The sequence below is a fragment of the Alexandromys fortis genome, unplaced genomic scaffold, assembly GCF_014885135.2.
Source record: "Alexandromys fortis isolate MF-2015 unplaced genomic scaffold, M_Fortis_MF-2015_v1.1 scaffold_26, whole genome shotgun sequence".
Classification (NCBI taxonomy): domain Eukaryota; kingdom Metazoa; phylum Chordata; class Mammalia; order Rodentia; family Cricetidae; genus Alexandromys; species Alexandromys fortis.
The window spans coordinates 1,929,225-1,951,642 of NW_026067894.1; the positions used below are offsets into that span (position 1 = coordinate 1,929,225).

General features: G+C 51.9%; 1 protein-coding gene across 1 annotated transcript in view; it reads left to right on the forward strand.

Annotated features, from left to right (window-relative positions):
• Igsf21 (immunoglobin superfamily member 21) overlaps positions 1-22,418 on the forward strand; it is a 74,967-nt gene that overhangs the window by 32,961 nt on the left and 19,588 nt on the right. Inside the window, exon 3 of the mRNA XM_050152431.1 lies at positions 10,075-10,193. Coding sequence (XP_050008388.1) covers positions 10,075-10,193 — 119 coding nt within the window. The remainder of the gene's footprint in view (positions 1-10,074; positions 10,194-22,418) is intronic.

Below are 22,418 nucleotides of genomic sequence, written 5' to 3' on the forward strand. Positions count from 1 at the left end.
GAGCCCTGGCAGGCTCTGGGCTCATAAGATTGCAGGGGGTGTGTTTAACCTACTTGCAAGAAAGAACTCTTCCCTTCCCCTAAGAGGCTCTGTTTCCATGCAAACAATGCTGTCCAAATGAAAAGGCGCTCTCATCTCTTCATTAAAGCTCGGCCTCAGAGGACCCATTGCTACCTGAATCTTCACTCCTAGCCCGCAACGAGGTGCCGTGTGTATAAATGAAGACGTTTGAATTACAAAATGCCTTTTAAATAGAGTGCATTATACAACTTTGGTCCTGAAGAGTCTCCTCATTCGATTGCTGGGTTTTTGGCAAGGAATGTGAGGCCACAAGCCATTTTCTTCCCTCCATCTGTTCCTTCCATCCTCCTTTTTGGGCCCAAGCCAGATCTGAGCTTGCAGCTAAGCCTGGGCTTGATCCTTCTGTGTGGAAGGAAGCCTGGAGGAGGCTGCATGTGTGGGAAGGGATGGGTTGCATCCCCGTGCTCAGGAGATCACCATGGCAGCAGGGTACTGGTGGGACAGGCTGGATGGGCGGGGGGGGGGGGGGGGGGNGGGGGGGGGGGGGGGGGGGGGGGGGGGGGGGGGGGGGGGGGGGGGGGGGGGGGGGGGGGGGGGGGGGGGGGGGGAGGTTGGTGGGAAGGAAGAACAGAAAAGAGAAGTTTTGCATGAAAGAGAGGCTCAAGATGGAGGGAGGGGGGCTGGAGAGATGGCTCAGTGGTTAAGAGTACTGGCTGCTCTTCCAGAGTTCCTGAGTTCAATTCCCAGCAACCACATGGTGGCTCACAGCCATCTATAATAAGATCTGGTGCCCTCTTCTGGCCTGCAGGCACATGTGGAAGGAATGTTGTATACATAATAAATAAATAAATCTTAAAAAAAAAAAAAAAGATGGAGGGAGGGAAGAAGCCTGTCCCTGAACGTACCCTACCTGTGCGAAGAAGGGAGCAGAGCAGGGCAGAGGAACCCACTTGAGTCTCATAGAGAAACCCGCATCTCCCTACCACTCTCCTAAGTTTTGTTTTGTCTGGCTGGTACCCCAGAAACCCGGGCCTTCGGGCATGGTAAGTGCACACTGGGGTTTGCCCACAGCCCAGGAGCCTTTCCGCCCATGCCACACACCCACTGCCACCTGGGCTTGAAGTTTGAGTGGAAAGCTCCCTGAGAACAGTTCCTTAGATGTGGGAGCCAACCGGATGTCCAGAAAAGGTAGAGGTGCTGCTAGAGGCCCTTGAGTAGCATATGGAGAAAGGCAGAACTCGGGCCGGCTCAGCAGATAAAGGTGCCTGCCTGAGTCCAGTCCCTGGCAGAAGAGAAATGCCTGCACAGAGTTGTCCCCTGAGTGCCACACATGCCCATACACAACACATATTGTGTATGCTCATATATTGTGTGCAAAGTGATACGCTTTAAAAAAAATTAAACCTGAGAGAATCAGGAAGTTGGCTCAGCAGGTAAAGGTGCTTGCTGCCAGACCTGCAAACCGGAGTCCTCCCACTCCTACGACCCTTTGTGGTGGAAGGAAACAGACTCCCTCTGGTTGTCTTTTGACCTCTACACACATGTACCCATGCTATGCAACACGTCTACTCATACACACCCACGCACATACGATAGGTAAATAAATGTAACGAAAGTTTTAAATAAAAAATAAAGGCAGAAAGCCACTGAGGTGGGGAGGGGGACTTGTCTGGTCCCTTTAGAGGAAAGTCAGGCCGTGACTTTTAAAGGGAGCCACACACCAGCCATGCTGTCCTTCCACGATGGTCCAGGAGAAATGGAAGCTGGTATCCGAGGATGTATTGCAACTGCGTTCCTAATGGCGAGAATCTAGAACAGTAGACAACAGTAGACAAAGAGATAGAGATGCCCGACGGTGGGGTGATGCTCATAGCCAGAGCCACGCAGTATAGGATGTGACTCAGCCATGACCAGGAAGGAGCTGGTGTGGACAGAGCCACCCAGGAGTGTATGGCAAGATAATAGAGGCATGGAAGTTGTGTGTTAGAGGCTCTGCCCTCATCTTGATGCTATTCCCAGTTTAAAAAAATCATTTTTAGTATATGTACGTGAGGCAGAGGGTGACAAAGACAGAGACAGAGCAACAGAGAGAGGTGGGGGGAGCGTGTGAGTGCATGTGGCTCGGCCCACATATGCAGGCTGAAGAACAGCTTCCAGGAGTCAGCTCTCTGCTTCCACAACAGCGAAGGATTGTCACTCTTGCCTCTGCTGCTGGGCAGCACACTCCAGGCTAGTGGACCCACAGGCTTCTGGGAGATTCTCCTATCTCCACCTCCCATCTCACCCAGGGAGTGCTGGGATTAGAGATGCTCTTCACGTGGGTCTGGGAACCAAAGGCAACAAGCACTTTTACCCACGGATATCTCCCAGCCCAGTGGCGGAAGCTTTAAGTTCATCTGTTGCAGCTTCAGTGGGGCCTGGTGGGTGGTATTTGAGTATCTAACAGGGGAGAGTAGGACCTGCTTCCTCCTCCTTTGTCTCCTCTGGGATACCTGCAGTATTCTGTCATAGGCCCCAAAGTATCAAAGCCAAACCTTATGAGCTGAAATCTCTGGAACACCCGAGCCAAAATAAACCACGCCTTCATTTATGGTGATTGTCTCAGGTGTTTTGTTGCAGAAGCAGAAAGCTAAGGCAGAAAGCCAATATAAGGCAGCAGGCACTGGAAGAGAACTTATAGCAGATCCTGAGCAGTGGCTTTCGCAGGGACAGATGGATCTGCCGTCTTCTAAGGATGGGAAAGTGGCTTGCAATAAGGCGCGAAGAAGCTTCAGGAGCAATGCATGGGGGTCATTATGCTGATGGTAGCCATAGTTTCCATACGCTGGGAACCTGTGACGTCTGTCAAGTTTAAATACACCAACACTGAAGTTCATCTGTTGCACTTCAGTAAAGCTCAGGACAAAACTTAAAACCAGCAAGTGCTCAGGAGGCTGCTCGGTTGGTGAAACCCTTGCTGTGCAATTGTGAGGACCTGAGTCTGGTCCCCAGCATCCATATAAGAAGCCAGGCCCAGTGGTGCACACTTGCTATCCCAGTGGTGAGAGGCCAGAGAAGGGCAGATCCCTGGAACTCGCTGGCCGCCCAGCCTCACTTGATTGGAGAAGGCTAGGTCCCAGTGAGAGAGACCCAGACTCAAAACACAGGATGTCTGACTGCTGACCTCTGGTCTCTACATACACGCACACCCATGTGCATGTGCACCCACATACATGTGAGCACACAAAAACACATGCGTACATACAGAGAAACAAAAATGCAGCTAGTAAAATAGGGAACCGGAGAGATGGCCCAGGGGTGAAGAGCACAGGCTCCTCTTCCAGAGGACCCAAGTTCAAACAGCTGGCTCACAGCCACCTGTAGCTCCAGCTAGGGGCAACGGACACCTCCGGCCTCCTTGGGCACCTGCACCCCTGTGAACAGACACATGCACGTAATTAATAATAAAGAATAATAATGTAGCAAAATTCAAAGCATAGAAAAGCCCGGCAGAACGGTGAGGCTTCTGGGAGATTTGCAGAGCAATGCTAACTCACCTAGAGCATCGCAAAAGCCCCAGAGGCCACAAGGTGGGGCTGACCTTTTTTTAAAATGATGACCTTGTTCCTGAGGCAGGTTCATTACTGTCCAGCTCAATTCTTCTGAGAAGGAAGGAGGTGTGCATGCAGACAAGACAGCAAAACAAGTTCCCAGTGTCTCCATTCAAGCATGCATCTCTGTCTGGTTCCTGGCTATAGACTAAGAATTGAAAACAGTGTGAGGCGGTGGCTTAATAATTTGTCTTAAAATTTTAATCAATTAATGGCATAGGAGAAAGCAGGAGGGCAAGCACTTAGAACTTGCCTGGCTCCGTTCTGTGTGCATTTGTGTGCTCCTTCACTGAGTCTTTGTAAAGATTAATCGCTGGCTCTCCTGGTTCCCCAGCAAGGCAGAAGGAGGCCACATGCTTGGTCTTCCTTTGCCTGGTCGGGCTCCTAAGTCCACTACCTGTATTCATTGAGAGTCTGAGGCTCTTCTCTGTGGCCAATCAAAGCCAAGACTGGCAAGGCGAGCAGAGAAACTAAAGACCTTCCGGGACTTGACAAAGTGCATGGGAGATACCCCGGATTCCCTGAAAGCTTAGAACAGAGAATTTAGGGAAACGAAAAGCCATCCTTCTCCTTCCAGCAGAGAGGAAGCATATGGCTCTCGTTACCTGGGGAGGTGGCAGGCTCAGAATAGAAACACACAGAGGCAGCAGAGGCCAAATCACTCAGGAGGAGCTCAGCTCAGGAAGCTGTGAAGTGCAAGGGCAGAGTGAGGAGGGGCAGGGAGGCGTGTGCATGTGCCCGCCCCCACATCTGCCACCTCTGGCTTGGGTTCACACCAGGGCATCTACCTGCTCACCTGTGTGCCTCAGTTGCCTCGTCTGTGCAGTGGGAGATCATAGCCCTGCTGTAGGAGTCTGTGAGTTGGGGAAACGCTAACTGAGAACCTTTCCCTGTGAATGTGCACAGGCTAGCACTTCTGGGGCTAAAAGCCCACCCATTGCTGTCACACCCAATCATCAGATGGGAAAAGTGAAACCTTGGAGGAGGGGGAAACAGCCTCCGCCAACACCACAAGCTGGCCAGGTTCACCAGAGACTCTGGCTTTTAAACAGCTGCTTTCACTGGCGTGTACCTCCCGAACACTTTGGAGCACTTAGCTAGAAGGCAAGAAGCTTTTAGAAAGACCCCAGGGGCTGGGAAGGGAGGTGGGTGGATGGTGGCTGTAGGCAGACACAGAGGAGAGGGAGCTGGGTCTGTCCACACAGAGGATGAGCAGTCAGGGCAGCCTGCCTGGCAGAGGCGGCTCAGGAACTCTGCCTGCCTCTAGGATCTATGGCACTGGACACTCATGATGCACCAGCCCTGGGTGGTACCCTGAGCCTGACAGAAGTCACATGCTCTTCTCGGAGGTCCAGATCGCGGCTGAGATTGAGCTGGGGGTCGCATATTGATCCAACAGGCACTGGTAAGAGGGAGTACGGATAGAGTATCTGGTGGATATCTCCACACCACCACAAAGCTCAGCCTTGAGAGGCACACAGTAGGTCTAAATGCTAGGACACATAGTTGGATTAGACACCATAGACATAGATCAGGGCAGACAGTAGGTCTAGAGTCCAGGCCACATAGTAGGCCTGGATGCTGAGGTACACAGCTAATCCAAATATCAGAGCACACAATAGACACAGTAGGTCTAGATGCAGGTCACACAGTAGGTCTAAGTCTGTGTGCAGATGTGGCCCTCGGTGCCTGCCCCGCCACACTCCACACTGCAGAAGCCACAGTCTTCAGCCCTCGTCCTCCCCAGGATGAGGCTCAGACCAGCAAGCGAAGGCAACACTTGTGCTCCCCCTGTTCCCAGCTTTTCACAAACACAATTACTCGCCTTTCAGAGATGCCGTCAGTGTTGGTAAACTCCAGCCGCTAAACTGCATTGCCCCTATCTGCACACAAACGCCGCGGTTATTAATAGTTTATCGATCTGATCTCAGGCCATCTCCGATGAGAGCGGCCTCCTCCCCACCCCCTCAGCCCCCTGCTGCCTGCGAAGACCTTCTACCCAACCTTCGGATCAATGCGGCTCAGGGCTGGGGGCGGGGTGGGCTCTGGGCCACTTAATCCACTTTCCGAGGACAACGGTGGAAGCAAGATCTCAGGGTTTGATGAAGGCGGTTAGGTGTGGAGCAAAGCTGTGACCTGGCAGCTGAGGATCGGAGATGAGAGCCAGGCCGAGCCTGGGGATGAGGCTGCGTCTGGATTCAGATGGTAGCTGAGATAGGAGAAAGGTAGCGTGGGGTGTCCGGGGACTCTTATCTTGGCTACTTTCCCATGATTTAAGATTATCCAAAGTAAAAATGTTATCTTATAAAGCAGGAACAAGGTGTATGCGGGAAGAAAGAATGAGAACAGAGGAGCTGTGACTGGAGGGAGGGGAGGTAGTGGGGCTGTGGTAGCTGAGGAGGCTCTGTGGGAAGTTCCTGGCCATTTTCTTCCAAAGGCTGAAAGCAGTTTTCAGAGCGGTTTAGAGGGGAGTACTTGGTCTAGATTCTGCAGGGAAGGGCCATTAAAAGGTACAGAGAAGCCCCACTTAAATCCTGAGCCTGGATGCCGGAGAGAACGGGGCGGGGACAGAGTGGAGAAGGGGAAAGAGTGCAGCTCAGGACTCGAGAAGAGGTGGACGCCCAGGACCTGTCCACTCACTGCCTGGGAGAACTGTCACGCTTGTGCCCAGTAAATGCTCTTGGTTAACGGTCCAGCCAGGCCAGGCAGAAACCCTGGAGCCCAGCGAGGAGCACTGAGTGGAGCTGTAGGAACAGACCCAGATGGGAAGCTGTCTTTTCTTTAAAAGCGCCGTGCCACCACGTGTCCACTGAGCTGTCTCCCACACCACCTGTGAGGTGTCAACCACACATCACCCAAACACATGGCTTGCGTTACCGTTACTTGAGCATGTCATAAGCGGAGCGGCTCCCAAACACGTCCCCAGTGCTGGGGTCCCATAAACACATCTGCATAGCCGCCCACGGGGTGATCACCTGCACGCCTCCGCCGCCAAGCCCCTACTATCTGGTGACGTCACCCGGGAGCCCATCCCCTGAGCCCGTTTCTTTACACACCCCCTGCACCTGTCTCCCTCGAAAGTCACTCAAGCAGGTCAGCTGCATAACAGACACCTGTGAGCATAGCCGAAACATGTCACTTAAGGTGGTTGTCACTCAGCTCCCAGGCACAGCGAGGACGTCGCTGTTCTCAATCTAGCTTCATTACAAAGGAAATCATTCCCAGGGGAGACAGGTTCCCTGCTGTTCCCACTGTCAAGGCACTTCCTTCTGAGAGGAGGAGTGGAAGGGGCTGGGGCGGCATCCCCCCCTCCCCAGCGCGCCCACGGAAAGGGCGCTCCCTATACTTCGGTCCCTCCTGACAGTGAGGAGACCAGATGGCAACCTCTGTGGAGTCTATGGAAATGAGGGTGTTGTTTATGCTAATGAGTGCTGAGCGCTGTGCGAGGGAGGGGCCACTAGAGGAGCTGGCTCAGCTCAAAGTGACAACAGCCTAGGAAGAGGCTGGGAGCCCAGGTGGGGGAAGTGGCATGTGGAGGGGGGGGCATAGAAGTGACTCATAAGCAAAAGAAGCTGAGACAGGCTGGAACCTGAGGTTAAACTGCTCGGCACAAGATGAAAGAGGAGCTTGGAGCAGGCAGAGGGGGAGGAAGGATTGCTCGGAAGGGGCCTCCCAGTTCAGGAGTCGCCCGGGAAGAGCCTTGAGCTGATCTGATAATGGTCTCTCCACTCCACTCCCTCCCCCCCCCCCAACGGGCCTCCGCAGGAGGGCTAGGCTGGTTAGGTGGAGGAGGACCATGAACAAATGTGGGTGTCTCCCCTGGTTTTCTCCCTGCTCTGAAAATGCAAACATCAACACCAAAGCAGAGTGCTCAGAAAGAGGCCAGTATAGGTTGGGATGTGAGGAGATCTGAATTTGCCCAGTGTAGTACCAGGTTGAGGCTTCTGCTGGCCAAAGTTCCTGGATACTCCTTGGCAGAAATTCTCTCCTCTGGAGGCATCACAGGGTAAGGGTCACCCATGGCCTCTGGACAGGTGTGTGCAACGATAGCAAGTATTTCTTGAAGTCTGTCTTCACTCAGTTCCGGAATGTGTCATCTTCATTTTTTTTTTTTTATAAGAAAGTAGATGCTCAAAGGTATGGCTTCCCCAAAGTTACATGGATTCCACACAGGGGGAAGCATCGTTTGAACTCGGTTCTTTGCAGCCTAGATGGCAGAAAGGGGCGTCCAGATTATGACCATACCCCAGGAGAAGGAATGGCATACCAACTCATTCTGGAATGACCTGACCCTGTAGAAAAATCTAGAACAGGAGTCATCAGACTCCAGTCTGTTTAGTCACAGCCTGTGAACTGTGAATATTTTAATGATTTTTAAGTGGCTGGAGGAGAAAAAGAAAAGTATGAGTATATTCTGTGACATGAACATTCTGTGCGGCAGAAAACTCGATAATCACAAATAAAGTTTTATTGGAATCCTGGCACATTGATTGGTTGACAGATTCTCTTCAACTGTCTGTGTGCTATGAGGAAACAGTGAGAAATTACAAGAGATCAGCTTTGAGACGTTTTTTAGATTCATTTTTTAATTGTCTATTAATATTTTGCCTGCATATATGTATGTACCCCGTGTGTGTGCAGTACCTGTAGTGGCCAGAAGAAGGAGTCAGATCCCCTGGAACTGAAGTTACAGATAGTTATGGGTTGCCATATGGGTGCTGAGAATAGAAGCTGGGTCCTCTGCAAGAGCAACAAATGCTCCTAGCCACTGATCCATCTCTCTCAACACGCAAGGGTGTATATGTGTGTGTGCACACACATGTGTGTGTGTATTTGTGTGTGTTTTAATTTGCCTTTGTGTTTCTGTGTCTTGGGGTGGGTGTGCACATGAGGGGTCAGAGATGTCAAATTAGATTCCCCTGGAGCTGGAGTTACAGATTGTTATGAATCATCCAATGTAGAGGCTAAGAACCAAACTCAGGTCCTCTGTAAAAGGTCCGGGCTATCTCCCCAGCCCCAAGACCAACTTCAATGGAGAACAAAGCCTGAGCTATTTGCTCTTGGGCCTTTCCAATGAAAAGGCAAGAAGGAAGTATAGGGGGACTCCCACACCATAGATCTGGAGACCTTGGAGGCAGAGCCAATGGCCCTCAGTCCACCTACCCTCTGCTGAGCACACGTATTGCAGCCTGAGTGTGGAGCACTGGTCAGTTGTCCTCTGTCCCTTGATGTGGGAGTGACATCAATCTGTTGATTTCATTGGCTGAGCAATAAAGAAACTGCTTGGCCCTGATAGGTTAAAGCATTGGTGGGAGGAGTAAACAGAATAGGATGCTGGGAGGAAGAGGAAGTAAGGTCAGACTCTGCTCTGCTCCAAGACAGAATAAAAAGAGGCTAGAATCTTCCAAGTAAGCACACCTTGGGGTGCTTACACAGATGATTAGAAATGGGCTAGTCCAGGTGCGAGAATTAGCCTGTAAGGGCTAGAGTTCATGGGCCAAGCAGTCTTTAAATGAATACAGTTTGTGTGTTGTTATTTCGGGCATGAGCTAGCCAAGCGGCCGGGGTGTTGGGGATGCAGCCCTGCCGCTCTTATTTCAACAGTCCCTGTCTATGAGGGGAGGGATTCCTTGGAGACAGGAACATAACTGTGCTTCTTTTGGTGTCCTTGGAACTGGGCACATGGTGTCCATGGCAGTATGAAGACAGGACTCCAAGGCCTCATGGTGACAGCTGCACAGAATGGGGTAGTCATGACTGTCTCTTGCCACAGTTTACCTGTTCATGGAATGTAGTGATCAACCCCTGCATTGTGGCTGTGACAGGATACATGGGAACAATTGCTGGCGGAACAGTTTGGGAAGGATTAAGAGGCGTGGCCTTGGAGGAGGTGTGTCACTACAGTGGGCTCTGAGGTTTCAAAAGTCTATGCCAGGCCCAGACTCTCTCTGTGCCCCCTCCCTTCAGATCAGCTACTGTTTCAGCACCGTGATGATCATGGACTCACCCTCTGAAACAATAAGCCAGCCCCTAATTAAATGCTTCCTTCTTGAAGTTACCTTGGTCACGGGATCTCTTCACAGCAATAGAACAGTAACTAAAACAATGGTGGTTGTGAGGAATGAGTGGGATCAGGCCTCATGCTGGTAGCCACCCTCGAAACCTGCATCACCCACAGGGCATCCTAAGAGTGTCACATGACCAGCCCAGCAGCTGCTCTTGGGCAAAGCTCAGGGCAAACATAGCACTCACTGTCCCCCTTTGAAGCAACAGACACAGAGCCTGTATATAGTGGGTGCTGCATAAATGCAGCCCATCCTCCCAGCCCAGACCACAGGTGTGCAAAGTCTTCACCGAGTGGATGAGTGGAGCCCGGACAACTGTGCACAGGGGTTGGCCTCCTGGAACACTGCCTGCTCACCCTTGTAATACAAGCCTAACCCTTTCATCTGCTCCCCTGCAGGCTGCCTGAGGTCCGGATCTCAGACAATGGTCCCTATGAATGCCACGTGGGTATCTACGACAGAGCCACCAGGGAGAAGGTGGTCCTCGCCTCAGGCAACATCTTCCTCAATGTCATGGGTGAGTCAGTGACTCAGGAAGGAGGGGCGTGGACGTGGGCGTGTGCATGCACACACTTGCAGGCTCACAGGAACTGTACTGGGACTCTTTGTCAAATCCCTGTGGTTTGTTTATGACCCTCTCCCATCCACTGCCTTTGGCTGGGAGGAGGAAAAGGTCAGACTGTGGCAAGGCTGTGACAGTGGAACCTGGTCCCAACAGCCTCTTGCTAGGGACCCATTCTCTTCCCAGCCCCAAGCTGTAAGGACCTGTGCCTTGTCCCTGATCCTCATGTATTCGGTGTGTGACAGGCTGCTTGTGGATTGGACTTAAGGAGTCACTGAGGGAAGGATGACTCTGTCCGGAGACAGCAGGCTACCACAGCCCCTGAGCCACATTTATAGAAGGTTGGCAAGGGATGTCGTCCCTCGAGCTATCCAGCTATAGGCCCTGTGGCATGGCATGGCTAGTGGAGGGAGGCCCTGAGCCTGCAGCCACTGCAGCTGCTTTCCCCAGCAGAGGCCAATGCCGTATCAGTAGAAGCCCTGAGAAGCATGTTCCGTGAGCATCTTCTACAGGTGATGACTGCCCAGGAGCCTCAAGGGAAGAAACCCAGCACCTCAGTTATAATACACACTCCCCCCTCCCCAGGGCTTTTCTTGGGGTGTTGAAAGACCAGAAAGTCAGAAAACATTCTGGGCTGAGTATGGGGCTCCTGGGTTCTCACCCTGGCTCTGTGTCTTAATTTGTGCAGCTGTGAGAGGGGACAGAATACTAGTATCTGTGTCCAGCTGATGTGACATTGGCTGGATCAACCCTCACCCAGCCTTAGTTTCCCCATTGTAAATGCAAGGCCTTGCTGTGAGTGGTCTCTGGAAGGCCCACCAGCACGTTGCTTTTGCCAGAGGAACTGCCATTCTGTGGCCACTCCCCTGTGGGAATGCTGGGGCTTGGCCTTGACCCAGTCTCTGTGTCTCTGTTTTTCTTATCAAATAATATTTGTCAGGGCAACAAAGCCTGTTATACTCTGGCAATCAATGAGAACACAAAGGCCCTGCGGAAAGTCCTCGATCTAGGGAAATTGAAAACCTCCAAAGGCCAGACCTCTGGAGCAACATTGATCCCACCACAGTAGCTTGGGGAGAGGTGGCATTGCTGGGCAGACTGGCCGGCTCCTCTGACAGAGCATGCTCAGTGTACAACCCTGCTCTGGCCACCCCAGGGAAGAAACACAGCTCAGCCTGCATCATCTAGGGGCTCCCAGGCCAATGAGAGAGACAGGACCCACTGTTTACTCATCAAATGTTCATGGAGCATCCAGGGCACCTGCTCCGGGCCCAGACACAGGGACAAACTTTGAACAGAACCTACGTTCCGGTCCTTGGTGCGTTTGCAGTGCAGGGTGTGAGCCAGGCCTCAGACACAGGCACAGATGAAGCAATACGATGGCAGGTGACCGTGACAGATGCTGGCAGGAAAGTAGAGGAGGGCAATGGGCAAAGAGGACATGGGAATAGAGGACATGTTAATTAGGACGGAGGGACTCAGAGGAGGCCAAGTCCCTCTGCGGCCACTGGGCACTTAGCCAGGTGCTCACACATACCCACGAACCCATGTCTCTCCACCCTCACAACTAACCAGGCAGGAAAGACTGTTATGAACCCCATTTTGTTTGTTTGTTTTTGTTTTCAAGACAGAATTTTACATAGCCCAGGCTGTCCTCTAGCTTTCTACCTAGCCAAGGGTGACCTTGAACTCCTAAGCTTCCTGCTATTGCCTTCCCAGTGCTGGGCCTGAACCAGGGGTTTCCTGTGATTGCAAAGCGAGCACTTCACCCACTGAGCTACACAGCTGGACTTTTGAGGAATATTTTGTAGATGCCTCCCTCATAGACCACGGTGTTTATGAGTCATCTGAGGAGGAGTGAAAGTTCTGGAAGCCTGGAGTGCTTCTGGGAGTGGCAGGGACAGTGGGAGTGTTTTGCCTTTCTGGCTTCCCAGGGCCTCCTATCTAGAGTCCACCTGTCTCTGCACCTCACCTGGAGAAGGAGCCAGGAGCTGTGGCAGCCTTGAGAAGGGCAGCAGTCACCCGCTGTCCATGCCACTTGCAAAAGTCTTCCCTTCAAGTGGCATTGCATGCCACCCACCCATGAGGTCACTATGACAGCATGCCTTCCTTTCCGTGGGGTCTGCACCCACTGACTCAGCAACCGTCAATCAAAATTGGAGGGGGAGGGTATGATGATAGGTGTGTTGGGTGTCCTTGCCCATGCGTGTACACAGAGCCCAGAGGAAGGCATCAGGTGTCTTCTATAACTATTGGCCCAGTGACAGGCTCCTTCCATGGACCGGAAGCTTGAATTTGCAGCTAGACTGGCATCCAGCAAGCCCCAACAGTCCTCCTTTCTCTGCCTCTGTGTTGCGCACACTCAGAGTATATCCAGCTTATACAGGAATGCTGGGATTCGAACTCCAGTCCTCACGTTTGCGCGGCAGGTTTTTTTTTTTTTTTAACCACTGCCTTTGTGCTCTCATTGATTGCCAGAGTATTAGGCTTTGTTGTCCTGACAAATGTTATGTGATAAGAAAAACAGAGACACCAAGGCTGGGTCAAGGCTAAGCCCCAGCATTCCCACAGGGGAGTGGTCACAGAATGAGCACTCCTATCCAGCTCAAAGCTTTAAATTGTATTTTTCCATGTTTGTGTGTACGTGTTTGCTTGTGTGATGAGTGCATGTTCGTGGGCGCATTTGCATGTGATACTGAGAGTCATCCTCAATTGCCCTTCTACGCTGTCCGTGGAGGCAGGGTCTCTCAATCAACCCCAAAGCTTGCTGCTATTACCAGTCTATCTTTCCAGCTTGTTCTGGAGAATTCCAGGTGGGCTGCAACACCTACCCAGCATTTACGTGGAATTGGGGGATTTGAACTCCAGTTCTCATGCTTGCAACAGAAGCTCTTTAACCTGTTAGCCATATCACCCCCCTCTCCCCCCCTCGCCCTGAGAGGCTTTGTTTGTTTGTTTGTTGCTTTTTTGTTTGTTTTTAATTATGCTTCCCCCACCTCCACAACATTCTTCAAATATGTCTCTGCCAAGGTCAGTTTCCAAAATCACAGACAGGCCCTCACAATCTAGACTTATCTGTGACCCTGCCTGGATCCTTTCTCGGTGTCTCAGAGACCCTCCAAGCGAGTAGAGACCGTTCAGTTCAATGCCCAGGTCCCCTTTGTGCCACGAGGGTGTGACAGATAACAGTGAGGCGGGGTGGAACCAAGATCTAGGAGTACAGAGAGCCTCCCAGGATAGTGAGGAGAGGAGCCGAGACTGTGGCCAGGGCCCAGGGTACCTCCATCAAAGTCATTGCATACTGTCAGTCGGCCACAGCTTCTCACACAGGCCTCTGGGTGGAGATAAAACTGAAAGAGTGGCTGTAATTTCACGCCTATCGTATCCTGCTATGTGGTAGGAAAAGACATTCAGGAGGCCCGTGAGCGACACTCAGGGTGTGTGCTGCACACAGCCATTAAAATGTTTTTATCCAAGCCGCCGACAAATCGTGAGCCAATTTGAGAGCTGCATGCTGGGCTCTGGGAATATGTGGCTTGCACAGAGTCATGGGAGGATGGTAAAGCTACCTCCTAGAGGTGCAGGTCACAGGGGTGAGCGTGTTAAGGGGCTCGCGTTACAAGCAATTAAACATAATGAGGCCTGGGCTCTTCACCCATGTCGAGGCTGAAGTCTTCCTCCTGGGTGGCCAGGGTGCCACCTCAGGTCATAGCATCTTGCCTGTGCTGGTCCCAGCTCAGTGCACATACCAAAGCTTGCCACATGACCCTCCATGGGCTCCTATTGACATGGCTGTCCTTGTTTTACAGGGCAGAAAGCAAAGGCCCTGAGAGTTAAGAGACCTGTCCTGTGAGTGACAGAGCCTGGGGCTAGGAGGTCCTATCTGGCCTGCATTGTTCACACCCAGCAGCTTTAACTCCATTCATACTCCCAAGGGAACACCCCCCACCTTTGTCATAGGTTGTTTGTAACCCAAATACCCATCATCGTAGGGTGTAGGACAGAGGCCTCACTCACAGAGGCCTGGTTGAAGCATCTGGCACTGGACTCTCCTATAGTCAGGTACGGTTGTGGTACCCAAGTGAGGATGTAGGGGTGTAGGTGGAGTTTTCTTTCCCAGCTGCCAGTCCCAAGTAACCACACAGAGGCTTAATTACAAATGCATGGTAGATAGCTCAGGCTTATTACTAACTAGCTCTTACACTTAAATCAACCCACGCTATGTATTGCCACATGGCTCAGGGCTTTCCCTGTCCTCCAGCATATCTTACTCCCTCTGGGTCTCCTGTGACTTCACTGCCTCTGCCTTCTTCCTCCTAGCATTCTGCTTGACTGTCCCACCCATACTTCCTGCCTCGCTTCTGGCCAATCGGTTCTTTATTAGCCAACGAGAGTAATATATATTTATAGTGTACAGAAGGATTATTCTACCAACATAGCAGTTTGGAGGATGGAGAGCAAACATCCACACTGCCTCCATTCCTATTCCCTCACACCTCCCCTCCGCTGCCCATAACAACCGTTTCCTCTCAACAGGCATGTGCCACCACATGCTGGGGATCTAACCCAGGGCTTTGCACACGCTGGGCAAGCACTCTACTTACGGAACCACATCCCCAGTCCCTACACTTTCTCCTTCCGAGGCCACCAGTCATTCGGTTAAGACCCGCCCTGGTCCAGGATATTCTCATCTCACTCTAATTACACCAAGAAGGTCACACTCTCAGGGACTAAGGCTTAAGACTTCACCATATGTTTGGGGAAACAGCTTTAAGCCATGACTGTAATGGAGCACAGAGGGAGGAAGCTGCAGCTGGGAAGCCACCGCTCTGTGTTCCCAGTGACACAGTCACCGCCATTGTGTGGGCCCTCACACACCAAGCTCTGCTCTTCATGTGTTCTCCTCAGGACACTCAAGCAAAGAGGCAGTCCTGCCATTTTCCCTCCGACAGAGGGAAACAGAAAGGTGGTGTTGCTTGCCTGGGTTCCCCAGCCACAAAATGGGGGTGGAGGTGGGAAGCAAAGACTTACCCTATGCCATAACTAACCATCTGTCTTAGTCGGCGTTCCATTGCAGTGAAGAGACACCATGACCACAGCAACTCTTACAAAGCGAAGCGTTTAACTGGGGCTGGCTATAGTTCAGAGGCTTAGTCCATTGTCATCCTGGCAGGGGAGCATGACCCTGTGCAGGCAGACATGGTGCTGGAGAAGTAGTTGAGAGTTCTATATCTGGATCCACAGGCAGCAGGAAGAGAGAGCCACTGGGCCTGGCTTGGACTATTGAAACCTCAAAGCCCACCCCCAGGGACACACTTCCTCCAACAAGGCTATACCTCCTAATCTTTTCAAATAGTGTCACTCTGGTGACCAGTGTTCAAATCTAGAGCCTATGGAGGGCATTCCTACGCAAACAACCACACCATCCACAGCTTACCAAGCAGTGGGAACTCAGACAAACAGGCCTTGGTGGGTTATCAAGAGGACTCCTCTCAGGGAACTGGAGTGGGGAGAATGTTCTCCTAACAAGGACGAAGCACTGGGTTCCATCCCCAGCACCACACAAACTGGATGTGGGAGTGCTCTTATATTCCCAGCACTCAGGAGTCCGAGGAGTTCAAGGCCACACTCACCTATAGCTATATAGTTATAGTCTGTGTTATATAGACTACAACTATAAAATAGTGGGATGGAGGCCAGCCTGGGAGACATGAGGCACTGGCATGAACAAGCGTGAGCAATCCTCCTCTCAGGGATCCCCCCCCCTTTCCAATGAGGATGGCAGGTGGAGTGACCCTTTGGACCCCCAGGTCAAAGTGCAATGCTTTCCACACCTGGAACGTTTGTCTTCCAGAGTGTTCTGCACAGCTCTCATTGTGGCTGGCACTCACCCCCACCTCCACCCTCCCTACCATTTCATGCAATGGTTCTATTGAGCCATGACTCGACATAACCATTCATGTAGGGGGTCCCATTTACATCCAGGGTCCGCAGCCACCACCATAGTCACTTCTAGAATGTTCCCATCATTCTCCAAAGAAACCTTGTGATCATAAGTCGCACATCCAACTTCCCCCCAGCATTCCTTACTCTGAGTATGTCAAACAACCAGAATCATATAAAATATATGGAGCTTTTGTGACCGGCTTCTTTCGTGAATGTTCTCACAGTTCATTCATGGCTTACCATGCATCAACACTTCATTGTATATTAGTATTAAGCAGTAGCCCACTGTATGGATTCCCTTATTCATGGATCTTTTGTCTGGAAAGGCGTTGGGTTGTTCCCACCTTGTGGCGCTCTTGAATTGTGCTGCTGTGACTACCTGTGAATGAGTTCTTGAATGACCATAGTTTCTGCCTTCTCCTCTGGAAGCATATTGCTGAGGCGAACAGTGAATGGACTCAGCCTTTTAAGGGAATTGTAGAAGGCTTTCACGGATGCTCTATAGTTTGGGGAGGGGGGATTAGGGTGGAGGGTTTTTTTTTTTTTTGCTATTGTTTCATTTTTTTGTTATTGTTTCACTTTTTTGTTGTTTCATTAGTGTTTTTGAGACAAGGTCTCACTCTGTAACCCAGGTTACCTTAACTCGCAGCAATCCTCCTGCCTCAGCCTCCCAAGCACTGGGATTTTGTGAGACTCCAACATGCCTGCTTTATGCTTCCCAGCAGTGTATGAAGGACCCAGCGCCTCCAAGTTCTTGCCAGTACTTGTTACTAAAATCCAGAGGTCTTTTTAGTCCAGGCAGCCATCCAGGTAGGGGAGGTGGCATCTCTTTGCGGGTCTGAACTGCGCCCCAGGCAGGAGGCTCTAGGCCACTTAGTCAGTACCTCCCCCTGGGACCCTCCAGTTCACACCCTTTGCTCCTATGTTGTGGTCCTTGATCTCCTTAGATGCAAGTCCCTTATCAGCTCTCTGATCTGCATATCCTCTCCCTTTCCGTGGGTTTCACTTTCAGGAGGGTGACCTCTGCAGAACAAAAGGCTTTGATTCCCGCATTCTGTTTGATCTGCTTTTCTTTTACTGCCTTGATGTTAGCACCTCAGTTAGGGAGCCATTCACTGATGCCAGGCACAAGTTACCACATAGTTTTCTTCTAACAGTTTTTATGACTTTAGCTCTTTCATTGAGCAGACAGCGCATACTGAGTTATTTTATTGGTGGTGAGAGGGAGGGGCTCCAGATCTCCCAGCAAATTCCTGCAGCACCTATCCACCCCATTGAATCCAGCTGGCAAGCCCGCTCCAGGGTAGGAAGGCCTCTTAGTTTCCATTCTTACTCTGGTGGTCACTGTACTTCACCCCACTGGTGAGAACTGTACCTCACCATCTGACAAAGGAAGGGGAAGGGTGTGTCAGAATCAAGTCTCAGAAATGTCCAGGACTTGAGCAAAATATAGGAGGTTTACGAAATATTGTCTCTTGGTGGGCGAGCCACATTTGACACACACACCAAAAAAATGTTTCTCACATGCCTGATTTTTTTTTTAAGTTTGCTTACTTAATTAATTTCTGCTACGTGAGCTTATGTGCACCACCTGCAAGCCGGTATCCACAGAGTCCAAAGAACACCTGATCCCCCTGGAGCTGCAGTTGCAGGCAATTGTGAGCCACCTGATAGGGTCATTGGAGATTTAATTAAATGTAGATAGGTCTTTTGCAAGAGCAGTAAGCTTTTAAGTGTTAAGCCGTCTCTCCAGCCCCAGACCTGACTTTATGGGAAAGTTGAAATCCCAATTCAAGCATTCTTGCCCACAGAGCCATTCCCCTCTCCACCCCACCCAGCCCTTAGCTCCTGGAACTCTGCATTCTGTCCCACAATCTGTGTTGGCCCTGATGCACACGTGCGTGCGATTGGCTCGGCAGTCATGTGACTTTGGCATTGGGTTCACGGGATGCTCCCCAGTGGCCAGTTCCTCCAGCTTCCCCATAGAAAGAAGCTTGCCCTAGGTAGATGGAGGCTTCCAGAAGAAAGAAACCAGGAGTTCCTAAGGATGGGTGGAGGCCAACCTGCCTCCCTGAGGTCTGGCAGGAGCACAGGCTTTTTGTCGAATCAGCCCAGAGGAAAAAGGCGAATTCCCAAAACGGGTTACTTAGAGGTGTCTAGAGCACAGTGCTGCCGGAAGAATTCCCTCTTGTCTGGTTTATTACTCTGCTGCTGTGGTAAAACACCATGACCAAGGCAACTTACAGAGGAAAGAGGTAATTGGGCTTAAGGTTTCAGAGTCAGTCCATGGCCATCACGGCGGGGACTATGGCAGGGGACAGGCAGGCGTGGAAATGAGGCAATCGCTGGAAGCTCATCTCCTGAGATGCAGCCTTGAGACAGAGAGAAAGAGACACTGGGAATGGCACTGAGTCTTTTGAAACCTCACAGGCAGCCTCCAGTGGCACCTCCTCCAACAGCACCTCCTAATCCTTCCCAAACAGTTCCACCAACTGGGGACCAAGCATTCAAATGTGTGAATCTGATGGGGCAGGAGAGGGGGTTAGGAGTCCACCATTGGGTGGGCACTGCTCTGAGGTTCCTGGCAGGGGCTGCTGAGAGGCAGGACTTAAAGCAGCAGGGCCACACATCCCAGGATGCCTGCTGGGAGGCAAATGATGGGCTCCAGCCCCTGTCTGGGAGCCTGAGGGGATGAGCCACCCACTGGGCACACCACTAATTACAGTAAACCAGCCCTAAGCAATTTCTAAAGTACAGACCCAAGGAGCCAAGGCTGGGTGGAGGAAGAGGTGGCAGTTTGGAATCCAGGCCAAAACTGCAGAGAACTGGGGAGAGAGAACTCAGAACCAAGAGGCTCTGGGAAGCCAGGCTGTGAACCCCAACTCCTACCTCCTGCCTCAGAAACCCCTAGAGCCCTGGTGAGGCCAGATCTGTGACCTCTCTGCTTTCACTGTGACCCAGGCTCACAATGAAGAGGTTTCTCCTTCCGCCGCTTTGACCAGCACTCTCCCCTGTTAGCACCAGCTTCAGCAGGGCAGGTGACAGCTGCAAGAAATAGTAACAGCTGGGGGCAGATGTCTCAGCAGGATGGTGGCAACTCTGTCCCCTCCCAGGATGTTCCAGTGTGTTGGCTGCCAAGAGATGGAAGCACATGGAGCCAGCACCCGCCCAGACACCCTGTTACTTCCTCTCTGAGTGGGTCTTCTTCCAGGTCTCCTCTCCCATGGGGCTGCTACAGGCACAGGCATCATGGTGGCCATGAGTGGACAGGAAGCACTCAGCCTGCTTGAAGTGTTCGGCTCACACACCATACACTGCTATTGTGGTGGGGCAGAGCAGTCATAGAAAGGTTGAGATTGCGCAAGCCAGACCCAGGATTGATCAGTAAGTAAAGCATCTGGGCACGAAGGACCATTCTGCACAGCAGCCCTCAGGTACGGGGACCAACTGGAGAGAGGGGACAGGCGGGAGATGTCTAGAGAGACCTAGCACAGGATTGAGATGCTTCTCTGAGAAGGTACCAGGACAGTTATGAGACCTCAATCAGTGCCCTCAGCTTCAGGGATATGGATTGGAAACTGAAGACCCCGGGAGCCTCCCCAGTCCTTCTTCCTGTTGACCAAATAGATCTTCTAAGATGGGCAGTGCAGGGCCTGAGATATCTGCTTGATGTGGTTGCCATGAGGGTCCAGAGTAAGGGATGAAGGCCAGAGTACTCAAGCAGGATGGGCCAAGGTCCTCCAAGCTGGATACAAATATGTCTAGAGCACGTCACTGCTGTCTTGAGGGCCTGGAACCAGCTGGGGGTCTGGAGAAGGACTGATGTCCCCTCCACCCACGTGCCCGCCCATGGGCCTCTCAGTCACCAAAGCCACCGGCTGAGCAGCAGTGTGGAATAGGCAGACAGATGGGGCTGAGCTCAGAGGAGCACTTCAGAGTGAACCGAGTCATCTAGCAAGGACAGTCACCTCCCAGCCTCAGCCCCCAAGGTCTGAGCCTGCTGCCTGCCTCCTGCACAGGATCCCCGAATCCCTACCCACCCTCTTAGAACACAGCTCTGCCAAGCTGGGGTGCCGTTGACAGCAACCCACTGGGCAACTCACATAGACCCAGCACATTCATCCCCTCAGCCATCCAGCTCATCCTCCAGAGGCCCTTTCTAGGGAAGTGGGACAGCAGATATTCCGCCAGGGGGGCAGCAGGACAGCCAGATAGCCACCGGATGGAAAGTCATCCACACCAGACACCAAGCCTCTTTTCAATATGAACAGCATGAGATGCCCAGGTACACTGTCAGCTGGTACTCCAGCAGCCTGGGAGTCAGCAGGTGAGGGTCCAGGGGAAACTGAGTCAGTTGAGAATACCAAGCTGGCACTAGGTCACACTCTGATGCCATTCTTTCTCGACGGGGAATTGAGGCTTAAGCCGCAAATGGAGACATGGCTGTCAAAGCCCACACTGGGCATGGTTTGCATTCACTGTCTCCATGATTGTGAGTGGGAGAGTAGACAGCTTGATCAAATAGCACACCCCTCTGTGAGTGTAGACCCCCTGGAACCACAGAGCTCAGGGCACCCTCCATTCCCCGAGGAGCTCAGCACCCACGGGGAAGAGAACGAGCCATGTGTCCACTCGTCTCACAAGCTCTCCTTTTAATTCAAACCACATTTACAAGCTCCCCCTGTCTTAGGGCTTCTATTGCTATAAAGAGACACCACAACCACGGCGACTCGTAGAAAACATTTAGTTGGGGTGGCTTACAGTTCAGAGGTGCAATCTATTACCATCATGGTGGGACATGGTGGCACACAGGCAGACATAGTGCTGGAGAAGGAGCTGGGAGTTTTACATCTTGATATGCAGGCAACAGAAGTGAACTGAGATACTGGACATATCTTGAGGATAGAAGACCTGAAAACACTCCTTCAAGGCCACACCTACTCCAACAAAGCCACGCCTCCTCACAGTACCACTTCCCTATGAGCTTATGGGGGGCAATTACATTCCTACTACCAGACCTCCTGTGCTCCTGCTACATTGAAGGGATGAGTCCTAGTCTCCCTACGGAGGGCCAATTGGGTCAATAGAGATCAGACAAATAAGTGTGGTTATCAGTGGCAGACTTTGCCCCAAGCACTTTAAATGTAGTAACTCACAACCCTTGGGGCACAGGCCTTCGGCACTTCAGCCACTGTGGAAGCTGAGGCCCAGAAAGATTATATATCATGACCAAGGTCACACAGTGAGTCAGTGGCAGAGTTTGCTTGTGAGCCCAATAGCCTCGTTCCAGAAGCTTCCGTATGGCCTCTCACTGAGATGCCTGTCCTGCTTTCTGGAGTCAAACAAAGAAAGCTCATCTCCTTTGAAATGTCCATATGAGTGGCTGCAGAATCCAAGTCTCCCCCCCCCCCGCCCCACACACACCTTCTGGACCGTCTGCATCTTGCCACCCATAGTGCCTGTCTGTTCACAGAGGCACATCGCTCTGCCTCCCCATCCCCATCCCCATCCGAGCATGTCTGCAGGAGCACCGTTAAGCCCTGACAAGTGTTAGGTCAGCGCAATGCTTTATTCCCCACACCACCGGGAGCAGGATTTAGTGTCTCTGGCAGAAGGTAAACTCCCCTCCCTGGGACAGGACCCTTAATTACCAGTGATATGTGATGCTGGAGCTGCTGTGCCTCAGGCCCAGAGTTATAAAGAGAGCAGAAGGCTGGGGTTCTGTCTTCCTAAGCCGTCTGAGGAACAGGAGAGTCTGGAGCTGGAGAGGTGGGAAGCTGGCAGTGTGGGAGCCAGATGCACCCCTGAGGGGAGGTGGGCTGGGGAAGCACAATCTACTCAGTGCAAAAGGTGAGGGAGATCCTAGCCCTGTATGTAGATGCTTGGCAGACCAGGCTGGCATTCTCCAATCCCCTCAAGCCTGCTTTTCCTCTCCCACTGTCTACTGAGCATCTACTATGTACCAAGCCCTCTGTCCACAGGCCATCTGAGGGGTGAAGCCGCTGGAGCTTACCCAGGCCAAGGTGGCAGCTGGGGCATTGGAACTTGCCTTAGAGGCACCTGGAGGAACGGAAAGTCCCACAGCTGGTTGTGGAAGGGGCCCAAGGACTACAGTGATGACTGACTCCCAGAGGACGCTGTCACTGCTGGTCCAAGGGAACACATCTGGAGAACCAGTGGGTTGAAGGCATAGTCTAGAAACAGCACTGGAGAGCTGGTGAGATGGCTCGGTGG